This window comes from Carya illinoinensis, chromosome 2, assembly GCF_018687715.1.
Source record: "Carya illinoinensis cultivar Pawnee chromosome 2, C.illinoinensisPawnee_v1, whole genome shotgun sequence".
In the NCBI taxonomy this organism is placed as follows: domain Eukaryota; kingdom Viridiplantae; phylum Streptophyta; class Magnoliopsida; order Fagales; family Juglandaceae; genus Carya; species Carya illinoinensis.
Genome location: NC_056753.1, coordinates 4,529,331 through 4,551,605, shown reverse-complemented (window position 1 = coordinate 4,551,605; position 22,275 = coordinate 4,529,331). Strand labels below are relative to the sequence as shown.

Sequence of the window (22,275 nt, the reverse complement as noted above, 5' to 3'; positions counted from 1 at the left end):
CATTCTACTACTCTATATATATATATATATATAAAAGCTCATGAATACTTAAAATCATCATGTTATTGATTGGAAAATTAAACACATACTGATAATGATCAATATCACTAATATGGCACCCTTAATATATAATATAAGATCATATAAGATCATCTTGAGGTGCATTTATTTCGTTTCGCATTATCTATGGATCTAATGGTCTCTTCTTCAGCACTTGTCCTTTTCGGAGATCTCAATTGGTAGACCATTCGGGAACACCAAACCTGGCCTTCGAATCATCTTCTCATCTCCTCCATTTACTTTCCACCTATATATAAAAATATATATATTTATATTAATTATTAATTTCAAACAAATGGGAAAAAAAAGGTGTAAAAAAATGTTTAAATCTAGCTCGTAAAAAGGGAAGAAAAGGTTGAAAAACTTAAGTAAATATAAAAGGAATATAATTTAGTTGCGATACACATTATATAATATATATACCTGTATTTTGTGACCAAGTGATGAATAAATATAGCCATTTGAAGCTTTGCAAAGTCGGCTCCCACGCAGAGTCTCACACCACCACCGAACGCCATGAACGTTTTAGACCCTGCATGCAATTCTTTTCCCTTTTCCATTTTGAAGACAAAATCAAATTAGAAAAAATCCAATATTATAAAATGATTAATTAAATTAACCTTTTTGCAGTAATAATTATATAAATTAAATGCAAATTATATATATATTAATTAATATTATACACACCTCCCATCGCCATGGGTTAAATGTGTGGGGATCGGTGTACACATCTGGGTTTAGATGTAGAGCATTTGGAGCAACCATGACTAGCCAGCCTTCAGGAATTGTATATCCTGCAAAACAAAAACAGTATAGTGTTATGATCTTCACAACATTATTCAAGCTGTCTATGTTGATTTGGAAAATTTAAGACGAAGACCATCATTTTTCTGCTAATTAATTACCCTTCACTTCCACATCTTTTACGACCTTTCTGAAAATCGCCGGGACAATATTTGCCAACCTTACTGTTTCATTGATAACCTGCAAATTAAAAATTCAGAAATCTCTAAGTTTATTATAAACAAGAGAATACCATAAAATCAAGGTGTAATTACAAATTAGTTTAATCATAAGTACTACTACTCTTACGTACCATATGCGTAAAAGTCATTGATGACTTGTATTCTTGCCACGTAATTTCAGATGTTTCATCATCACGGTTTTTCAGAATTTCTGTATGCTCTTTCTGTCATATGAAACATGATCAACATCATAAGAAGGCTTAGAAAAAAGTTTTTACCTTCAATTTACAGTCTTAATTATTACAAACCGTAAGTTCTGCCAGCACGTTGGGATGATCAGAGATAAACTTTGGTACTAATGTTAATGTTGTCGAAGTAGTTTCATGATAAGCAAACAGAAGAATCAAGACCAAGTCAATGGCAGATGATTCATTCAAAATAGACTTTTCACTCTCCACTTCCTCAAGCAAATGATCCAAGAAATCACCGCGATGAATCTTTGATGCTTTCCTATCGTTGTAGATATCCCTAATTATCTTTGTAGCATTTTTACGTCCCTAAAATCAAACAGAAAATGAAACTAATTAATTTATATATTAAATATTATTCAAAGACGTAAGAAAAGGAATTAAAGAAACAAGTTGCATGCATGCTCATTTTTCTTATAATTATTAATTTCCATTAATATTATGAGCAATATTCAAATAATAATTAGTACCTGGAGACAAGCATGGTATGCAGTGCCAGGGATGTTAAGAGGAAAAGAGAGGAGACCATAGATAAAAGCTTTGAAATTCTCTGCCAATTTCAAGGGTGTTTTCGACTCATCATAACTCATCAACTGCTTAGCAGCATAGTCAAATAACATCTACAAAACAATAGAAATTAGATATTTGAGAAAATTAATAAAAATAGATCGCATGAATTCCGACAATATTAATATTATTACATTTGAGGTTACTTCTTTCAAGTCCACAGTTCCATATCTGGCCCAAGCTTGCAGATGTCTGCAAATCACTGCATCCAGTTCGTTCATTACATTTGCCTTGAGGTTTTCGGGGCCAACAAGGTGTAGAATCAAGTTCTTGAGGTATTTGTGAATTTCCCCGTGATGAGTGAGAAGACTTTTTTTTCCAAGAACTTTCATGAAACTCTCTGTGTACCATAATAAGACAGATCTATCTTCCTGTTGAAAAATGTAAGTGTTGACTTCAGGATCCGTGGAAACTATCACCTTTTTCCCAACTAAGCTTGTTCTAAATACCGCCCCATACCTGAATTAATGGAAAAACAAAAACCTGATGAATATTTAGGCCGATAATGACATCATGGGCAGTAATTAATATTACATTAGTACTACTGCTGCATATATGCATGAAGCCATGCATTAAACATGGAAATTGGAAAATATTAAAATGGGATCGATTAGCAGAGGGGAAAATAATTAAGATAGCAGTTTTGATATGAATAAAAACTACCGTAAGTGTGGAGAGTGTGTTCTCTACTGCATGCATCGTAAATTTATATATAAAATTCTATATATGACAGATCAAATTAATTTTGTTCTGTCGGGTTAACGTAAAAAGAGTGTACGTACATCCTCTATACTGGCTAATAAGTAGAAAGACTTGCATGCCTGTAATATATCTAATCGTACTTTAGTATTCATGATAGAATTATATATATATATATATATATGATCTTACGTACTTCTCCATTCTGTTTCTAATGAAGGGAGGGATGCTGTGAAATGGATGAGGGGCGAAGAACTGCAAGGTTTCTCCGATAATAGGAAATCCCATAGAACCAGGAGGAAGCTTGCCATTGCACTTGGGGTTAAGCCACATGTAAACCCAGTGACTAATCCCAACTGCAAGTAAAGCAGTAAGGCATAGAATAAAGAACCACATCATCATCGTCTGTCTTTAATTGCCCAGTAGTACTGAATCAATGGCGGTAGTTCTACTTGAGTTCGAAATGACAAATTAGGAGGATCAGGAGTTTCTTTATATAGAGGACGTAATGTCTAAAAACACAAGACATGGGCTTGAAGTAGAGAAGTCAAGTTATAATTTTTCTTGTTAGATGGTTAAAAAAAAAAGTCTGTATTTGCTCAGTCGGAGCACTAGTAGTAGCTCAACCCGCCATTTCTGACCATTCAAAGTGGGTACCCCGTTGTTAGCTACATGCCACTGCAACAATTGTGTGTTTTTGGTAAAAAAAAAAAAAAAAATGATTAAAACGATTACAATGTGCCATTAATAGTGGCCATTTTTGCTCGTCACTGGGTGACCCCTTAAATTTTGTCCCAATCGCCATTTTTTTCAACCCTTACCTTAATTAATCATTTATTTCCAACCCCACCGTAATTCCATTGAAAGTCTGATCGAGTTATATAGAGTACATGACTAGAGCTAGCTAGTTCCAAAATAGTTGACCCACCTACCAAACTAAGATATGACTATGTTTAGATACTCATGTGATTTTATATAATTTATAAATAATAGTAAATAAATAGTAAATAATAAAAAATAATAATTTTTAAATAATAATAAACTATTTATGAATAGTAGTGAGTAATCGTAAAGTTGTCTTACACTTACCAAACACAGCGATAATCATTCAAATAAGAGATTTGTTATTCATCATTCTCACACATTATATAATATATATTTTTTTAATTTTTTAATTTTTTCAACTAATTAAAATTTTCTACTTATTATTTATACATATATAATAGAAAAAAAAATTAAATCTTAAAAAATTATGTATCTATAAAAATAATGATTAGAATTTTTCAAAAAAGCTATGCACTATTGCTGTTATAGATGGAATTGGAGATAGCTTTAGATTGATCCTGAAGGTGAATAGCATATGCTGTACTATGTAGAAGACTGGGACCCTAGTGAACAAAGTGAGTTGTAAACAGTCTCGTTTGTAGTTACTCAATCATGCCTTCTGACTTAAGTTGTAGTGTGGGATGAATCATTGGGATCAACAAAATTATATCCAAGTTTGCTCTATACCCAATCACACTAATTTCACAATTAGATTACAACTCATTTTAAATTAGCTAATGTAATTATGACATTTCATTAAGACCGGTTTGGATTGACAGTTCTCATCTGTATAATAGTTTTCTATATTTAAATATATTATATTTTATTTCTAAATTTTAAAAACATCAATTTAAAAAACAGTAATGAACAATGAAAACAGTATATGAACAGTATCTAAACAGTAAAAATCTGACATAAACAATATGTAAACAATACGTGAACAATGTATAAATAGTAAAATCAAACATGAACAACATGTGAACAATGTATGAACAGTACATAAACAGTAAACAATGTGTAAACAGTAGACAATTCGGCTACCCTATTAAATAGTGAGATCTACACTTTTTTCAAATCCTATAAATTAAAACCTATATATCTCATCTCATATCACTATCCAAACACACATTTTTTTTATAAATTATTTCATCTTGTCTCATAAAAAATTTTACTACTATTTAAAATATCTCATCTCATCTAAATAATAACTTCAATTTTATTTAACCACCCTTCATTTTAAGTAAAGTAGTAAATTAATTGTAGATTAATTGTAAATTTATCATTTTTTTTATAAAACACTTTTATATGAAAAATCATATTCAAGTTGAAAATTGAATAAAATATTATTAGAATATTATTTTTTAATATTATTTTTGTTTTAAAATTTAAAAAAATTGAATTATATATTATATATATATTTTAAATTTGTAAAATTTATAATAATTAAATAAAATAAATTAAGATAATTTTAGTGATTCTAAATCTCTCCTAAATAGATTAGCTACGTGCTATACAAAAGTGAGAACCAAATATGAAAAAAAATTATATAATGATGAATTATGACGTCAAACACGCTCTTAGAGATGGGTGATTCCTCCCAGTGTAATATATTTAAAAATATTTTTAATATAAAATTATCAAGCAGCAAATAATTTCTTAATAAAAAAATTTATTACCTTAAACTCTATAACCATATGCGGTGAAGCTAAAAATTATATTAGTGTTATGAAATTAAAAGAGAAATGATATTGTAAGAGAGAGAGGATATTGCAAGAAAAAGAGTTGTTATTCAAATACAAAACTTGATCATATAGAAGTGAATAATACTCATATATATAGGAATACAAAATAGTAGGTATAGCTTAAGTCTTAATTGATGGCTAAAGATATGTCTTAATTTATGGCTCAATGGTCTTAATTAATGGCTAAAGATTGATTTTAATTGATGGCTAAATGGTCTTAATTGATGATTAAAAATGGTAATACAAATAGATTTATAACACTTCCCATTTGGATGACCATACATAAAGAATATGCCTCGTTAAAACCTTGTCAAGGAAAAACCCACTGAAAAAAAACCAATGGCGAAAGAAAAAGAGTACAACATTTATATGTACTGTCAAGTGCTTTAAGATTGCCTCATTAAAACCTTGCAAAAAAAATCCAGTGGGATAAAACTTTAGCGAAGGAAAAAGAGTACAATCAGCATAAGTCTTCAAGACATTTACTCCCCCTTAAAAGTGCATGATAATAGGTTTTCAAGTCTTTGCATTTTAATGTTCTGCACAATCTTCTTAAATGTTGTAGTTGGTAATGCTTTAATGAATAAATTTGCCAGATTATCACTTGACCGTATCTGCTTAACATTAATTTCACATTTCTCTTAAAGTTTATGGGTATAAAAGAATTTAGGTGAAATATGTTTGGTTCTATCACCTTTGATATATCCTCCTCTAATTTGAGTAATACAAGCAGCATTATTTTCGTATAAAATTGTTGGACTATCATTAATCACTGGAAGACCACACTTTTCTTGAATATGTTGAATCATTGATCTTAGCCAAATACATTCTCGACTTGCCTAATGAATTGCAATAATCTCTGAGTGATTTGAAGAGATAGAAAATAGTGTTTACTTGACAGATCTCCATGATATAGCAGAATTTCTATAAGTAAATACATATCCAGTTTGATATCTACCTCTGTGTGGATTTGAAAGATAACCTGCATTCGCATATCCAACTAATTGTGGACTTGATCCATGTTAATAAAATAATCTTATATCAACCGTACCTCAGAGCTATCGAATGATATTCAATGCTATTCCAATGTCTTCGAGTTGGTGCGGAACTATATCTTGCAAGTAAATTAACTGAAAATGCAATATCAAGCCGAGTGCAATTTGCAAGATACATCCAGGCTCCAATTGTACTGAGATAAGATATTTCAGGATCAAGAATTTTTTCATCGTCTTCACAAGGATGAAATGGATCTTTCTGCACATCAAGTCATCGAACAACCATTGGAGTACTCAGAGGATGAGCTTTGTCCATGTAAAAGTGTTTCAAGACTTTCTCTGTATAATTTGATTGATGAATGAGAATTCCATTTTGCAAATGCTCGAGCTGTAGGCCGAGATAAAATTTCATTTTGCCAAGGTCTTTTATTTCAAATTTATTTTTTAAATATGTAGCAGTTCTTCTGATCTCTTCAGGAGTTCCAAGAGATTTAGATCATCAACATAAACCTCAATAATAACAAATTCTAAGTATGATTTCTTAATAAAAACACATGGACATATTGGATTATTCTCAAATCCTTCTTTCAATAGATAGTCGCTAAGGCGTTTATACCACATGCGTTCGGATTGCTTTAACCCATATAAAGATATTTGAATTTTAATAGAATACATATTTCTGGATGTACTCAGATTAGAAGTTTCAGACATTTTATATTCTTAAGGGATTTTCATATATATGTCATGATCTAGTGATCCATATAAATATGTAGTGACCACATCCATCAACTGTATATCCAATCTTTTTGTAACTACCAAACTAATCAAAAATCTGAATGTGATTGCATTCATAACAGGAGAGTATATTCCCTCATAATCAATCTCTGGTTTCTGTAGGAAACCTTGTGCAACAAGTCGTACTTTATATCACACAATTTTATCTCTCATTACGTTTAGGTATAAATACTCATTTATATCAAACAGGCATTACACCATTTGGGGTTTGTACAATTGGTCTAAAGACCTCTCGCTTTGCTAACGAGTTTAACTCAGCTTCAATAGTTCATTTCCATTTTGATCAGTTATTTCTACGTCGACATTTTTTGACAGTTCTTGACTTAATTTTCTCATTACTTCTAGTAATGTTAAGGGCTATTTTCTATGAAAATATGTTGTCGACAACAGTTTTATTTCTATTCAAAATTTCTCCAGTACTCATGAAATATATCGAGATATTGTTATTTTCAGGTACATGTCCCTATTCAAGGGAAGACATTTCATTAAATACCTCTTCAGGAGGTTCTTTTTCAGGAGATTTAGAGATTTAGTCTCTTCATGAGCATCAATTACTCTTATAGCCTGTGTCGTGGATATGGACTCTTCAGGAGTAACAAATTCATTTTGTATTTTTCTCTTCCGATGAATTTTGTCCTTTACACTAATAGGCCATACATGCTTCAGGCGTATCTTTGACTCACCTATTGCTGTTTTGGCAACTTATCCTTCAGAGATTGTAATCCTTGCTGGAATATTAACAGCAGGAACATATGATTTTACCACACATTTAGTGTCAGTAAATACATCCGATAATTGATTGGCAACACTTTGCAAATGAATAATCTTTTGAACCTCTAGTTTACATTCATTTATATGATGATCAAATTGGGAAATGGCTTTATTTTCCAAAATAATTTCCTGTCGTGCTTCAGGCACTGACTTCTCATTACTCAATGTTGGAAAAATAGATTTGTCAAAATGAAAATTCTCAAAACGTGCCTTAAACATATTCCCTGTAAGAGGCTCAAGGTATCTAATAATAGATGGAGAATCAAACCCAACATATATCCTAAGTCTATGTTGATGACCCATCTTTATACGTTGTGGGGGTGCAATTGGAATATATACCGTACATTCAAAAATACGAAGATGAGAAATATTTGATTGTTGACCAAATGCAACCTGTAATGGAGAATATTTGTGATATGATGATGGTCTAACTCGAATCAACGATGCTGCATGAATTATAGCATGTCCCCAGGCAGAAATATGAAGTTTTGATTTCATAAGTAAAGATTTAGCGATTAGTTAAAACCTTTTAATTAATGATTCAGCTAAACCATTTTGAGTGTGTGTGGGCAACTGGATGTTCAACATCTATTTCTATTGACATGCAATAGTTATCAAAAGATTGAGATGTAAATTCACATGCATTATCCAATCGAATAATTTTAATTAGATAGTTAAGGAATTGTGCTCATAGTTTAATTATTTGGGCAAGAAGTTTAGCAAATGCAATATTTCTAGTGGAAAGTAGACAAACATATGACCATCGACTTGATGCATCAATTAAAACCATAAAGTATCTGAACGGTCCACTTGATGGTTGAATAGGCCCACATATATTCCCATGAATCATTTGTAAAAATGATGGAGATTCAAAAACATTTGAGATAAATGGTTTGATAATCAATTTACCCTGAGAACATGCAGAGCATGGATATTCATTGGATAAGATAATCTTCTAATTCTTTAGGGGATGCCCGTATGAATTATCAATTATTCGTCTTATCATTATTGATCCCGAATGTCCAAGGCGATCATGTCAAGTCATAAATATTTTGGGGTCAATACACTTCTGATACATTACCACATGTGATTCAATTGTTCTCATTTCTGTATAATACAATTTAGATGAGAGAACAGACAGTTTTTTTAATACGAGTTTCTAGCTCAAAATTATTTTGGTAATGAGAATATGCTCTTTATTGTTTTCGTTAGTGGTTTCAATATGACAACCATTACGACGTATATCCTTAAAACTCAATAAATTTCTTCTAGATCTTGAAGAAAACAGATAAAGAAAATAGAGCATCATCAATACAAAATTTGGTGCCATTAGGCAATACAATATAAGCTCTTCTGGAGCCTTCAATTAGATTCGATGAACCAGATATGGTATGAAAGTAGACTTTACTCAAAGTTAGATTTTGAAAATATTTTTTATCCATAAGAATTGTGTGAGTTGTTGCATCGTCAGCCAGACATACATCTCTATTATTCATCTCAGAGATAAAAAGTTCGTCAGTAAGACTCATGATTCTACAAAATATATAAAACTTTCATTACTACAAAACATTGCAAAATATAAAAAAAAAAATTTACAATGAGATAAAGAAAATACATTAATTAAAAATGAACTCTTCCATCACCAATCAAATGATCAACTCTACCACTAGAATTCTCAAAGAAATCAGAATCATCAAGGCTTGTAATATCTTATTCATTTATAGAAACTAAAGCATCTGATGGTTCAGCAAAATTTGTTTCAAACTTTTTTGTTTTGTTTTGTTTTTTTTTTTTTTATGAAAGTTTGATATAAGTCAACCAAGTGTTTAGGTATAAAACATGATACCACATCTATGGCATCCATATTCATATTTCTTTAAAAATTTGTTTTGAGGACCTTTACCATTCTTTGAGTTGAACTACTTTTGGTGGTACGGTGTATATCTATTATTATCCTTTTTAGTATGGTCGCTAGTAAGACGTGACTGATGATTTCTTAACAAAAGCTCATTATTTTGCTTAACCACTAGAAGACAAGATATAAATTCAGAATATTTTTTGAACTTTTGCTCTCGATGCTGCTGCTGCTGCTGGAGCACATTCGATGCATAAAAAGTAGTATATGTCTTCTCTAATAAGTCATCATCGGTGAATTTTTCACCACATAATTTCGATAGTGAGCTAATTTTAAAGAGTGCAGAGTTATACTCACTAAGACTCTTAAAGTCTTGCAATTTTAGGTGTATCCAATCATGACGAGTTTTTGAGAGGATTATAGTTTTATAGTGTTCATATCTCTCCCTTAAATCATTCCACAAAATAAGGGAAACTTTTATCGTGAGATATTCAGTTTTTAATTCTTCATGAAGATGGTGCCGAAAGAAAATCATTACCTTAGCACGGTCCTGTCGGGACCCTTGATTTCATTCTTTAATTGTATCTCTCAGGTTCATCGTATCCAGATGGATCTCAGCATCAAAGATCCAAGATAAATAATTTTTTTCCAAAAATGTCAAGAGCAACGAATTTCAATTTTGTAAAATTTGACATTTTTTACATATATAAATCAGGAACATAAGTATGTTTATATTATAAATAAGAAATACATTCACAAAATCAAGATAATAAACATAGAGTTTCATCAAGTAATAATAAGTAATATAACATTTCATATTCATTTTGGAAACTATAAAAATATATTAAAAAACTTACTTGAAGTAGAAGACTACTAGCTTCAAAATTGTCAGAACCTTCGTGCTGATAACGTGTTATGAAACTAAAAGAGAAATGATATTGCAAGAGAAAGAGTTGTTATTCAAATACAAAACTTGATCATATATAAGTGAATGATATCCATATATATAGGAGTACAAAGGAGTATGTATAGCTTAAGTTTTAATTGATGACTAAAGATAAGTCTTAATTGATGACTCAATGGTCTTAATTAATGGCTAAAGATTTATCTTAATTGATGACTAAATGATCTTAATTAATAGTTAAAGATGATCATACAAATAAGTTTATAATAATTAGCTTATTTTTAATTCAAATTTTAAATTTTATTATTATTATTATTATTATTATTATTATTATTATTATTATTATATTAATAATTGACAGTATTATTGTATAAATAAAAATTATATTTATCAATAATATTTTAGAAATATGAATTAGTGACACTTCACCGACCATAAAAGAGAAAGGCAATAATTGTGGCTGTTTTAATAATTGTGGTTGTTTTAAATCACATCGACAATCCAAACAAAATAATTGTTTACGAAATTATTTTTCGTCAGGTTTATAAAGCGTTCATAATTTCTATCATGATTGATATCTACTAATTCTATTGGAATTATTTTAGTCATGATTCACGTGAACTTCCTTGTTTAGAATCGTACAATAATTAAATTTTCACGACAAGTATCTTGTACTAATCAACGTGAAAAATACTGAACCTATGGATTCAGATCATAGCATGTGACCATGTCGAGATTTGGAGATTTCTTTGTGTCTTCCTGGCAACTCTTAGGAGGATTTTCTAGGAATACATCTCGACACAATTCTTAAAAGGTCATGATAATCATATAACTAGCCTACATACATGCCTGAGCTCATATTTGGACACGTAGCATACACCCATAGAGGCTATTGGCCTTGCACAATCCCTATGTGTAAGTCTGCAAGCGCGCATGTGCACGCTAACACCACTAAGCAAGTTTAGTGGTATGCATTCTCAGGTACGCCATCCAGCGCAATGCTTTAGCCTGTACCTTGCAGGCAAGGCTAATGGTATGCCCACCAGGCATGCCATCCAGTGCATGGCTTCTGCCCGTGTCTTGCAGCCCAGCACCTAGACCATTAGTTTGGGTCATGCATGCCTATCGCCCAGGCCACCAACCCTAGCTATGCAGGACTAGCGCCCAAGCCACCTGACTGGGCCTCACAGCAGCAACACGACACCACCTTGTGCCCACCATTAGGCCTAGGCATGGCACCATGCCATGCCCACCATTAGCAGACCACACACTGAGCCATGCTATGCCCACCACCAGACCAACACATGGCACCATGACATGCCATGCTGCTAGCCATCAGATCGGACTAGGACTAGGATAGTCGTGGGCCATGCACCATCCTTGCTCACCATAGGCCTTGCATGTCACGGCCACTGTAGGGCTTTTTATCCATTATGTTTAATTAATTAATTTAATTTAATAATTTGTTAGAGACCTTTTGGGAGTTTCCAATTTGTAAGCTCTATAAATAGGACCCTTAGTCATTTTATTTGCATCTTTTGAACCTTTGACATTTGCCTTATGTGGCCGATCATTGTGCCTAGGATTCTTTATTCGGTGCTTAGCACTTGGGCTTCTTGGGGTGCAATTCGTGAATCCCTAAGGAGAAGGATCACTTCTTGCAATTCCTGAATATGTGTGATTCAATTTATCTTTATTTATCATTTGAGGTTTCCTTTCAATCTTTGTGTAATTCGTGAATCAAAGTTGATTGGTTATCTTTTGTTCTTTGGATTTTATCATCGTGATTGTTGTGAAGTGTGGTTGATTGGAGGGGCACTGTGCTTCTTGGATTTGTGATTGAGTTCTTTAAGTTCTTCTTGTGTTCATGTATTTTCTTGCATGCTCATAAGTTTTCCTTTCCATAAACGCCCGCACCACTTTCCATAGCCGACCATCAATCAAAACCCTAATTACCAAATTGAGCCATTAGACCATAGCCTAATTGGCTTGATCGAAACCCTTCTTCCTATATTACCCCTACCATATCTTTCCATATATTATTTGATTAGTCATTATCCCTCAATTGACTCAATCAAATCTCATCCCTAACCAAATCAAATCCAACCCTTATCCTTTATCCCTATATTCAGCCAACCCATTTCAAATCAAAATTCAAATTTCAATTTCAATAAGTTAGGAGGTCACCATCCACCTAAGCCTTAGCCGAATCCCACCACTACCCTTGGCCGAAACCCACATCCAACTCTAGCCTCATTCACCCATCTTCCAACCCTAAACCACTCAAGTGGCGCTTAGCACCCAAGAGAGACCTTGTCGTGCCCTAGTTTCACCATACCTGAGATCACCATAGCCCATACACCACCATCATTTCAGCCATTAAACACAAACCACCATTCACCAAAGCTCTCATATTGGACTACACGTGATCAAGACCAAGTATAGGAGTCCATTCAATCAATAAGGAGCAACAAGGAGATGATAGACCCCTTAGTGTGTGAGGGCTTAACCAAGGTCCCCAATACTAAACTAGTGATTTCATTGAGAGTCTCATCAAGAGACTCTTGCTTGGTAAAATTCTTAAGAATTTTTCACTTTTCCATGAGGTAAACGACGCGTTAACTCAATCCCTTGTGAATTTAATTAGGAGGTCCATGAAAGACCTCGACATTGTTTATTTTTCTTGTTGGTTGTGAATTTGAATATTGAAGTTCGGGGATTAAGGAGGAGGAATGAGTAGTTAGGATTGTAGGGGTTGGCCACCCTTGAAGGTGGAGGACCCGTGGTTGGACTTGTGCTTGTGCAAGAGGGATTGTCTATCCACAAAGGTGGGCAACTCAAGGTTGGACTTGTGAGACCGAATTCTCCCTAGTGCCGCCCAAGTTTCATCAAGTTAGTTTGCAAGTGATAGACCATGTTATATTGCAAGCAAGTCAAGAGTTAAGGAAGGATGAACTATGAGGTGTCACTAGCTAAGGGACAAGGAGGTTCCAACCGGAAACGCCTTGATGTGCCAAAAAGACAAAATGAGATGGTCAACAAGAGTCTTGATGAGGTCAATACCACATTGGCCGAGTTAAGGGTGGTGTTGAACACCAATTTTCAAGAGACCGAAGAGAATATAAGAGCAATAGAGGCAATGAGACATGACAACAATGCAAGTCTTGAAAGGCTTGAGAGGAGATTGGCTGAGACCAATGGCCATAGAACCCCACCAAACTCGAATGCACAAAGACATGATGTAGTCATGAAGAAGCCGAGACAAGTGTGGAAGTGTCCATGCATGAGCCACAAAGGACCAAGTATCGAAGAGGAGGTCATGTGGAAAACAAACATGTATTTGTAGAGAGATGGATCCATGAGGGGGGCAACCACTCTAGAAGTCCGAGCACTTTGAGAGAACATCAAGGTGAGAGGTTTGAACCACCAAGATATGAAGCACGCTATGAGGCCGAGTATGATGATGACCATGAGGGGCCATATAGGCGTGATGACCAAGGGGGAAGAAGACATCACCACCGAGGTAGAGATAGAGGCTACCACGAGAGAAGACACTATGATGACCGTGAGGATGAGAGGAAGGGAAACCGGGCTGTTGACTGGGGACCCAAGAGGCCAAAAATGGACTTCCCTAAGTTCAATGGAGGGATTCATATGAGTGGCTTGATAAGGTAGACCACTATTTCCATGCTTTTGAGGTACTAAGAGATGAGAGAGTGTCTACAACATGCTTCTACCTAGAAGGCAAGGCAAGTAAATGGTGGAGATGGATAAGAGATCAATATGCCAAGGAGATAAGAAGGTTGAGATGGATGGCTTTCGATAAGGAGTTCCTCCTTCAATTTGGACAATCCCCAGCCATTAATCATCATAGTCAACTTTCCAAATTGAAACAAGATGGCAAGGTGAAGGCATACATAGAGGAGTTCCGGTAACTTCAAACTCTCGTTAGAGGTTGGTTTGAGGAGGTCCATGTTGGGACATTCATTGATGGATTGAAACCTTGGTTAGCCACAAAAATTAAGTTGAAGTAGCCCACCAAGATCCAAGAGGTCATAAGGATGGTCGAGATATTGGAGGAGAGTTCCTCCTATGATAGGCGCCAATCCAAGTATGTGGAGCGCAAATTCACTACATCATTGCAAACCAAAAATCCTTGGAAATGTAAAGAAATTGTCAAGAGATGAGGTTCAAGAAAGAATCAAGAAAGGTTTATGCTTCAAGTGTGGAGAAAAATGGATTAGAGAGCACACATACAAGTCGGCCAAAACTTATGTATTACTTGAGGACAATGATCTTGATGAGTCCTCAAACCATGAGTTGGAGCATGAGGAGGCCAAACCTAGTGATGATAGTGGTGATGCCGAAATCTCACTCAATTTCATGCCGGGAGTCCAAAAACCCAATTCCATGAGGGTTATGGCGTGGATTGGGAAGTTTGAGGTATCTTTGTTGGTGGATAGTGGGTCTACTCACAACTTCATCAACACCAATATTGTGTCTAAAGTAGGATTGAAACTGAGTGCTATTGAACCCTTTGAAGTGAAAGTTACAAATGGGGACAAGCTTAAGTGTGAAGCACTTGTAAAAGAGGTCAAGATGAATGTGCAAGGGGTGAGGATAGTAGCGGATTTGCATGTCTTAGCACTTGTAGGACTTGATGTGGTACTAGGCAACACTTGGCTTAAGGGCGTTGGGATGGTGCTGAATGATTACCACCACATGACCATGGAGTTCAAGCTCGGGTCTAAGAAGAGGGTTTGGAAGGCATTGACAACTAAGGAAGTACAATCTTGTGAGGCCATGGTATTTGAGAAATTGTGTACGGGGTGGAGCTCATTACTTTGTTGTGGTATTGGCCAATGAAGATTCGGCTTTTAAGGTTACAAAGGGGGAAGATGAGAGCAACCAAGATGAGTTATCCTTGCTGCCTGTGGAGGTTCAAGAGGTCTTGAAGGACCATCAGAGGGTCTTGGAGGTGCCTACTACATTGCCACCTACTAGGCCCTTCGACCATTGCATTGTCTTAGTTGATAAGAGCAAACCAATTAATGACGCTCCATATCGGTATGCCCATTTCCGAAAGGAAGAAATTGAGAGACAAAGGGACGACATGTTAAAGGATGGTTTGATCCAGCCTAGCATGAGTCTTTTTTCTTCACCAATTTTGTTGGTGAAAAAGAAGGATGGTACTTGGAGGTTTTGCACAAATTACCGGGCATTAAATGAGACAACGGTGAAGGATATATTTCCTATTCCTACAGTGGATGAAATGTTCGATGAACTACATGGGGCAAGTGTGTTTTCAAAACTTGCTATTTGAATTCAACTAAACTTTAGAGAACTACTTCCACGAGGAAAGAAAAACTGATAGGATAGGAGTTTTGAAGTGTTTGAAAAAAATAGTTTTCTGATTAAGAAATCAAACAGAGAATAAAAATGGACTTATAGTTATCAAGATGAATCCTATTCAGAACCAAATTACTACCTCAAAACATATATAATAATAATAATAATAATAATAATAATAATAATAATAATAATAAATCGTTCTTTTGGGATCAGATGTTACAAACTACCCCCCTTAAAAGAAATCTCGTCCTCGAGATTATTTTAAAAAATGTACTCAAAATACCTGATCTTAAAAAATAAATATTGGGAGAAATCTAACAGAAACTTGTAAAGGTACTTAAAAATAAAAAAAAAAATAAAAAAATACTTAGACCAAGTCTTATGTGCTTAAAAATAAAATAAAATAAAAAAGTATAAAATAGCTCATAAAAATATAATTTAATAGAACAGACGTGTCTAAAAATTGCCTAAGCCTTCACCTCGTCTTCCTCGTTATGATCTTGTCCTGCAGTTTCATCCTCACAAAGGTCGTCACCTGCTACCCCATCAACAGTGGTAAGAGCAAATACTCTAGTTGGGGCCATGGCTCTCTGTCCATTCCCTTTTGTAGAAACTTGTACGTTCTTTCTTGGGCAATTGCAGGCCATATGGTTTGGCTCTCCACATATGAAACAAACATTCTAACCCTGCAAACATCTTTCTTAATGCATCTTTCCACATGTCCTGCAAATTGGATAAGGTTGCTTATCTTGAGATGGTACCGGACGATCGTTTGGAGTAAACTTTTTGTTACGGTAAGGCTCTTGCAGTGTCTATTGGCGTTTCTTTTGATTAAGTAATTCTGCAGTCGTTCTCATGTCTTTTTCCACCAGAGTGGCTCGCGTAACCAAGTTAGTGAAATTACGGATCCTGAGGGGTATAAGACGACTTCAAGTCTGCGGATGTAGTCCTCGCTCAAACTTCTCGCATTTCTTCTCCTCATCCTAACTTGCAAAACGCGACAATGCTACAAACTTTGCAGCGTAGCTTTCTACAGTCATGGTTCCTTGTGCTAACCATAAATTGTCTGGCCTTCGCCTCCTGGAGTGCTAGGGAAAAGAATCGATCTAAGAATGCCTTCTTGAAGTGATCCCAAGTGATGGGTACTCCCTCGCCAAGTTCGAGCTGCAATAAATCTCGTGTGGAAGTCCACCACTCATCTGCCTCGTCTACGAGCACATAAGTGACATACTCCACTTTCTATTCATCAGTACAGAAAAGGGCTCTGAATATCTTTTACATTCTCTTGATCCAACTTTCCGCATCGAGTGCTTCTGTCTTGCTGTCAAAAGTCGGAGGATGTTGTTGTGTAAAGTGGTTTAGGGTGCAACCGGCCCTGGGAGCTCGGGCTCCTAAGTCTTGATCACTAGAAAAATATCGGAGAAGTCTGGTAGTAGCAGCAACCAACCTCCAGCTCATTTGGTGGTGGTTCCGTGGAGCCATCAGGGTTCTCATTACGCCTAGTAGCCGGTGCCATTCTAACAACACTATTCAAGCAATGAGCATACAATCGTTCAACAATCATGCAATCAACCAAACATGGCAATAATTAAAACATAATCATAAATGGCCTCTTGAACTTTGAGCTGGCCAGGAGTCATCCTAGGTATTTTCTATCCTAGAATCCTCTCTCTCTCTCTCTCTCTTTTATTTTTTTTATTATTTATTACTTTTTTAAAAAAGTCTACAGAATCTCTCGACCTGGGCTTTGATACCAATTGTAACACCTCGTCCCCGTAGGATAGAGATGTTACTAACATACATAACATATTCCCCGGTAAAGAGATTCATATCTTGAAATACTGCATTGATTGAAAACATTAATTAAAATGAACATAACTGTTTATTTGAAAACTTAAAACTGAAAATGTAAAATAATAACATAAACGAACCCTACGCGTGACTTTTTATCCAAAAACATAAAAGAACTAAGTCCTTGCACTAGGTCTACTCCTGGTCCTCCAACTTTATGTCCTTACAACCAACATCTGTGACATTTAAACATAGAGGATAACAAAGAAACAAACAACAAAAAAATAAAAATGAGTCGAATACTCAGTAAATAGTACATCATACCGTAAAATATAACTCAACAAGACTTAATTTTTGAAAGACTCTCTAAACAAACATATATCATTCACAAATTCTCATAGCATGTCTATTTATCATCAACATGAGTGGAAACATACATAACCATAGATAACATATATACATAAATGCATATTTTACTTTTTTATCTTGTCTTTCACTTATTATATGGTGAACTGCGCTTGACTCCATGGCACCCCATAACTTGTCATAACATGGAGTGAAACACGCTTGAGTCCGTGTTTCATTTAACATAAGGTGAAACACGCTTGAGTCTGTGGCACTGCATAACATAACTTGTGGTGAACATGCTTAGGTCTATGTCATCCTTAACATATCTTGTGATGAACACGCTTAGGCTCATGTCATCCTTAACATAACTTGTGATGAACACGCTTAGATCCGTGTCATCCTTAACATAACTTGTGATGAACACGCTTAGGTCCGTGTCATTCTTAACATAACTTGAAGTGAAACACACTTAGGTCCGTGTTCCACATAACATATGGTGAACCACGCTTAGGTCCGTGACACCGTCTTAACATAGCTTGTGGTGAACACGCGCTTAGGTTTGTGTCACCCTTAAACATCTTATTTTTCTTAATGCATGAGAACTTATTTAATATCATGAACTTTTCTAGCATGGTATATACTTGTAAATGACATAGCATAACATGGCATATCCTTATACATGGCATATTTTTGTACATGGTACAATATGATCTAAACATAAACATTTCATGGCATACATGATCTGAGATCTATATGAACTTTACATAACATACTTGATCTAAATGATTTACATATCATATATTATTTAATCACTACATGATCATGGCATACATGATCTAGGTACTACATGAGCATAGCATACATAATCTAGCTACTTTATTACATGGCATACTTGACTTAATGAACATCTCATGGCTTCCATATGATTTTAGAATTATTTACTCCATCAAACAACAATTCATTCATATAAGCATAATGTCATAATTCATCAAAGATCATAAAGGGAATCTAATCTTGACTTAGCTCGTAGCGTAGCGTAGACAAACATCATATTTTCATATACCATTACAAAATTACAGTACACATACAATTATATGATCATACTAATTACCTCTTAGCGCTGCTTTCACAATCTGTCGTCGTAGCTCGTGACTATACGAGGCACTAGACGTTACTAAACTTTTCTAAGAAATATGCTGTAGCATTCTAAATACTTAAAAATAATACCAAAAGGATAATTTAATAAATATTCAAATATAAACTGATTACATAAAATAATATAATTCCAAAACTCATATTATAATACTTAATATTCTATGTAAACATATATCTTAATAATTTTATAAAAATTAGTTAAATGTCAATTGGAATATTAACTAAGATAATAAGCTGAAACAATATAAAAGAATACTTTAAAATATGCTTAAAAGCCCTTAAATATTTTCTATAAAAAAAAAATGAGTCTAAGACTAATATATTTATTTAAGTGAAACTTTGGTCTGATTTAAATTTCAGCCCAAGCCTAATTACAGAAAAACTCATTTAAAGTTATTAGAACAGTTTCTGTAAATACAACCAGCCCATTAAAATAATCAAGCTCACAAGAAATCAACTAACTTAACTATTAAGATAAAATTCTGAAATATACTAGAATCAAGCCCAATTTAAAACAAACTCAGCCCAAGTTTAAAATTAACTCCACCATATAGCAAAGTCCATGTAAATAAAAACACCTTTAAAGCCCATTAAGTCATATACCCTTAAAATGCTGGAAATATAATTGGCTTTTCAGAAACTCAACAGCAAAGTCTTATGGGCACAAATGGAATTTCACCATCAATGAGATCTAGAGACTTCTTACTGCAGTTAGAAGATAAGGTTTGGTGATACATGACAAAACTCATGGGATATTTTTGGAAAAAAAAAATAGAAATAAACCACAAAAGGAGACCCCATGTTTCAGTTTGACCGACTGGAAAAATTAAGCCCAACGCCCACTTCCTTAAACACATAATTTATTTCTAGAACTCCAAAGGTTGAAAAAACAGATAATAGTAAAAGGCAGCGTGTGATATCAGTGAGAGTACAAAAGATGAAAAAGTAATGGTGCAAGGCAAGAGAGAGAGATCCTGCCAGGAACTTACTGAAAAATGGTTAGTGGTGGCTGGAAAAATGAGGGGGCTGTGCAAGTAAGTTTCTCTATGTGTCAATTAGATTTTCTTATTTTTAAAACTGAAGGTCCCATAAGATTTTTATAGATGAGGGAAATGGAGGTGTTGTGAATCTTCAGGATAAATTGGATAAAGTCTAGAGTTGAGAGTTTGAATTCAACTAAACTTTGGAGAACTACTCTCACGAGGAAAGAAAAACCGATATGATAGGAGTTTTGAAGTGTTTGAAAAAAAAAATAGTTTTCTGATTAAGAAATCAAACAGAGAATAAAAAGGGACTTATAGTTATCAAGATGAATCCTATTCAAAGCCAAATTACTACCTCAAAACATAATAATAATAATAATAATAATAATAATAATAATAATAATAAATCATTCTTTTGGGATCGGATGTTACATATAAGGAGCTTCATCAGGGAATGTGATATATGCCAACAGAATAAGGTTGAAATCATCCACCTAGCAGGGTTGCTTCAACCTCTTCTAATGCCAGAGTACCAATTAGATTGATATAAGTATGGATTTCATATAGGGGTTGCCACCCTCAGGGGTTGAACTATGGTAACGGTCATGGTTGACAAGTTAAGTAGCATGCTCACATCATATTTCTCACTCACCCTTACACAGCTCTAATAGTAGCAAGGGTATTTATGGAGAATATTTTCAAATTACACAAGATGCCTCAAACTATAGTGAGTGATAGAGATCTTGTATTCACTAGTCAATTCTAGAAGGAACTTTTTGGTATTTGTGGGATAGAGCTCTTAAACTCTTTCAGCATACCACCCACAAATGGATGGACAAATAGAAATTACCAACAAAAGCTTGGAATGCTATCTAACTTGTTTTTCAAGTGACAGGCCTAAGGATTGGGTCAAGTGGCTAGCCCTAGCAGAGTATGTATACAACACAACAAAGCATAGTTCAACACAGATTACCCCTTTCGAAACTATTTACTGACAGCCCCCCCCCCCCTCCCAAAAGATTGTTACTGTATAAACATGGGTCTACTTGTGTACAGGCTATGGAGGATGAGGTGAAGAATCAAGATTTTATAGCGAAACTAGTCCAGGAAAACCTGTATGAACAGTATGAAGCATTACACAAATTTGAAAAGAACAGAGAGAGTTGCAGGTTGGAGACTGGATGTATTTAAGGTTAAGACTTACCGGCAATTGTCAGTGGCAGCTTGACGGAACCTCAAGCTTTTGCTGAGGTACTATGGATCGTTTCATGTCCTTCATAGCATAGGGAAGTGGTGTATTGTTTGGATCTCCCAAAACAATCCCATATGTACCCCACTTTCCATGTATTGTGCCTCAAGAAACAACTAGGAGCCAGTATTCAACCCATGCCTAATATTCCTTAGATATCTCCCGAAGGAACCCTAGATCCTGAACCAAATCAAGTTCTTCAGAGAAAATTGTTGATAAAAGGGCAATATGCAGGCGTTAAAGTGCTGGTGCAGTGGAAAGGAACAATGGAATAAGAAGCTACGTGGGAGGATCTAGTTATGATGAGGAGGAAATACCCAGATCTTGTGGGCAAGATGTTTTGAAGATGGGGGTGTGTTAGGTGCACCGTGAAGTGATGAGAGGTGTCTAAAGGATCTAAGGTGAATTAGGGTTTGTCAGATAATATATGTATGTTGGTCATTTATTCATTTGTTAGGGTCATTTGGGTCTTTTATGTTAATTGGATGGGTCAATTGGTGTGAAGACGTCGGTTGGGCTATGTTGTGAGGAATGGGTCAAAGTCTGCCTATTTCCGTTATGGGCCACGATTAGGCATGTTAGACGAGCACTAGCAGTTAGTTGCTTGTAGTTATTTACAGTTATTTGTATTGTCTATTTAAGTTGCATATTCCTGAATGAAATCATCGAGGTATTTTCACCAAAGAATATTGTGGAGGGTTTGGCTCCTCGAAAGGCCAAGTTACTTTTGCAGTTACAATTTATCAATATTGATTCTTTCCTAACAATATGATCGTTTGAAACAAGGTCGACAATCAAAAGTAACCCCCGGAGATCTTGATATGCTCATTAGTTCTAGACATATAAACGGTAGTCTTGAAAATTTTTCCAGTTTGTAATGGTTTGGGTTTTTGGTAGCAGTTTGGTATGTGTTTTATTAAGATATTTCTGATGAAAATAAATGATAATTTATGACATAATTCCTCTATTTA

At 34.6% G+C, this 22,275-nt stretch overlaps 1 protein-coding gene across 2 annotated transcripts; it reads right to left on the bottom strand.

The window, feature by feature from the left end:
• Positions 1-45: 45 nt before the first annotated feature.
• On the bottom strand, positions 46-21,703 carry LOC122297995 (cytochrome P450 87A3-like). 2 transcript variants are annotated; one of them, XM_043108061.1, is made up of 11 exons: positions 21,622-21,703; positions 21,260-21,484; positions 6,158-6,360; positions 1,975-2,299; positions 1,744-1,893; positions 1,334-1,582; positions 1,157-1,249; positions 966-1,044; positions 748-854; positions 484-611; positions 46-307 (listed from the first exon to the last, which is right to left on the bottom strand). In XM_043108061.1, exons 3-11 carry the CDS (start codon positions 6,277-6,279, stop codon positions 208-210), a joined length of 1,353 nt encoding a protein of 450 aa, XP_042963995.1. In that variant the 5' UTR covers positions 6,280-6,360; positions 21,260-21,484; positions 21,622-21,703; the 3' UTR covers positions 46-207. The 2 variants fall into 2 exon arrangements, with proteins under 2 accessions (XP_042963995.1, XP_042963994.1); XM_043108060.1 differs by lacking the exons at positions 6,158-6,360; positions 21,260-21,484; positions 21,622-21,703 and adding an exon at positions 2,736-3,234.
• Between the last annotated feature and the right edge of the window lie 572 nt (positions 21,704-22,275).

Bases quoted from the DNA above. Each gene is read 5' to 3' on its own strand.
- LOC122297995 (XM_043108060.1), bottom strand. From the start codon at position 2,941: ATGATGATGTGGTTCTTTATTCTATGCCTTACTGCTTTACTTGCAGTT. The intron at 1,250-1,333 runs GTTTGTAATAAT...TTCATATGACAG, and splicing joins ACGTGCTGGCAGAACTTACG to AAAGAGCATACAGAAATTCT. The intron at 308-483 runs GTATATATATTA...TTTTATATATAG, and splicing joins CACTTGGTCACAAAATACAG to GTGGAAAGTAAATGGAGGAG.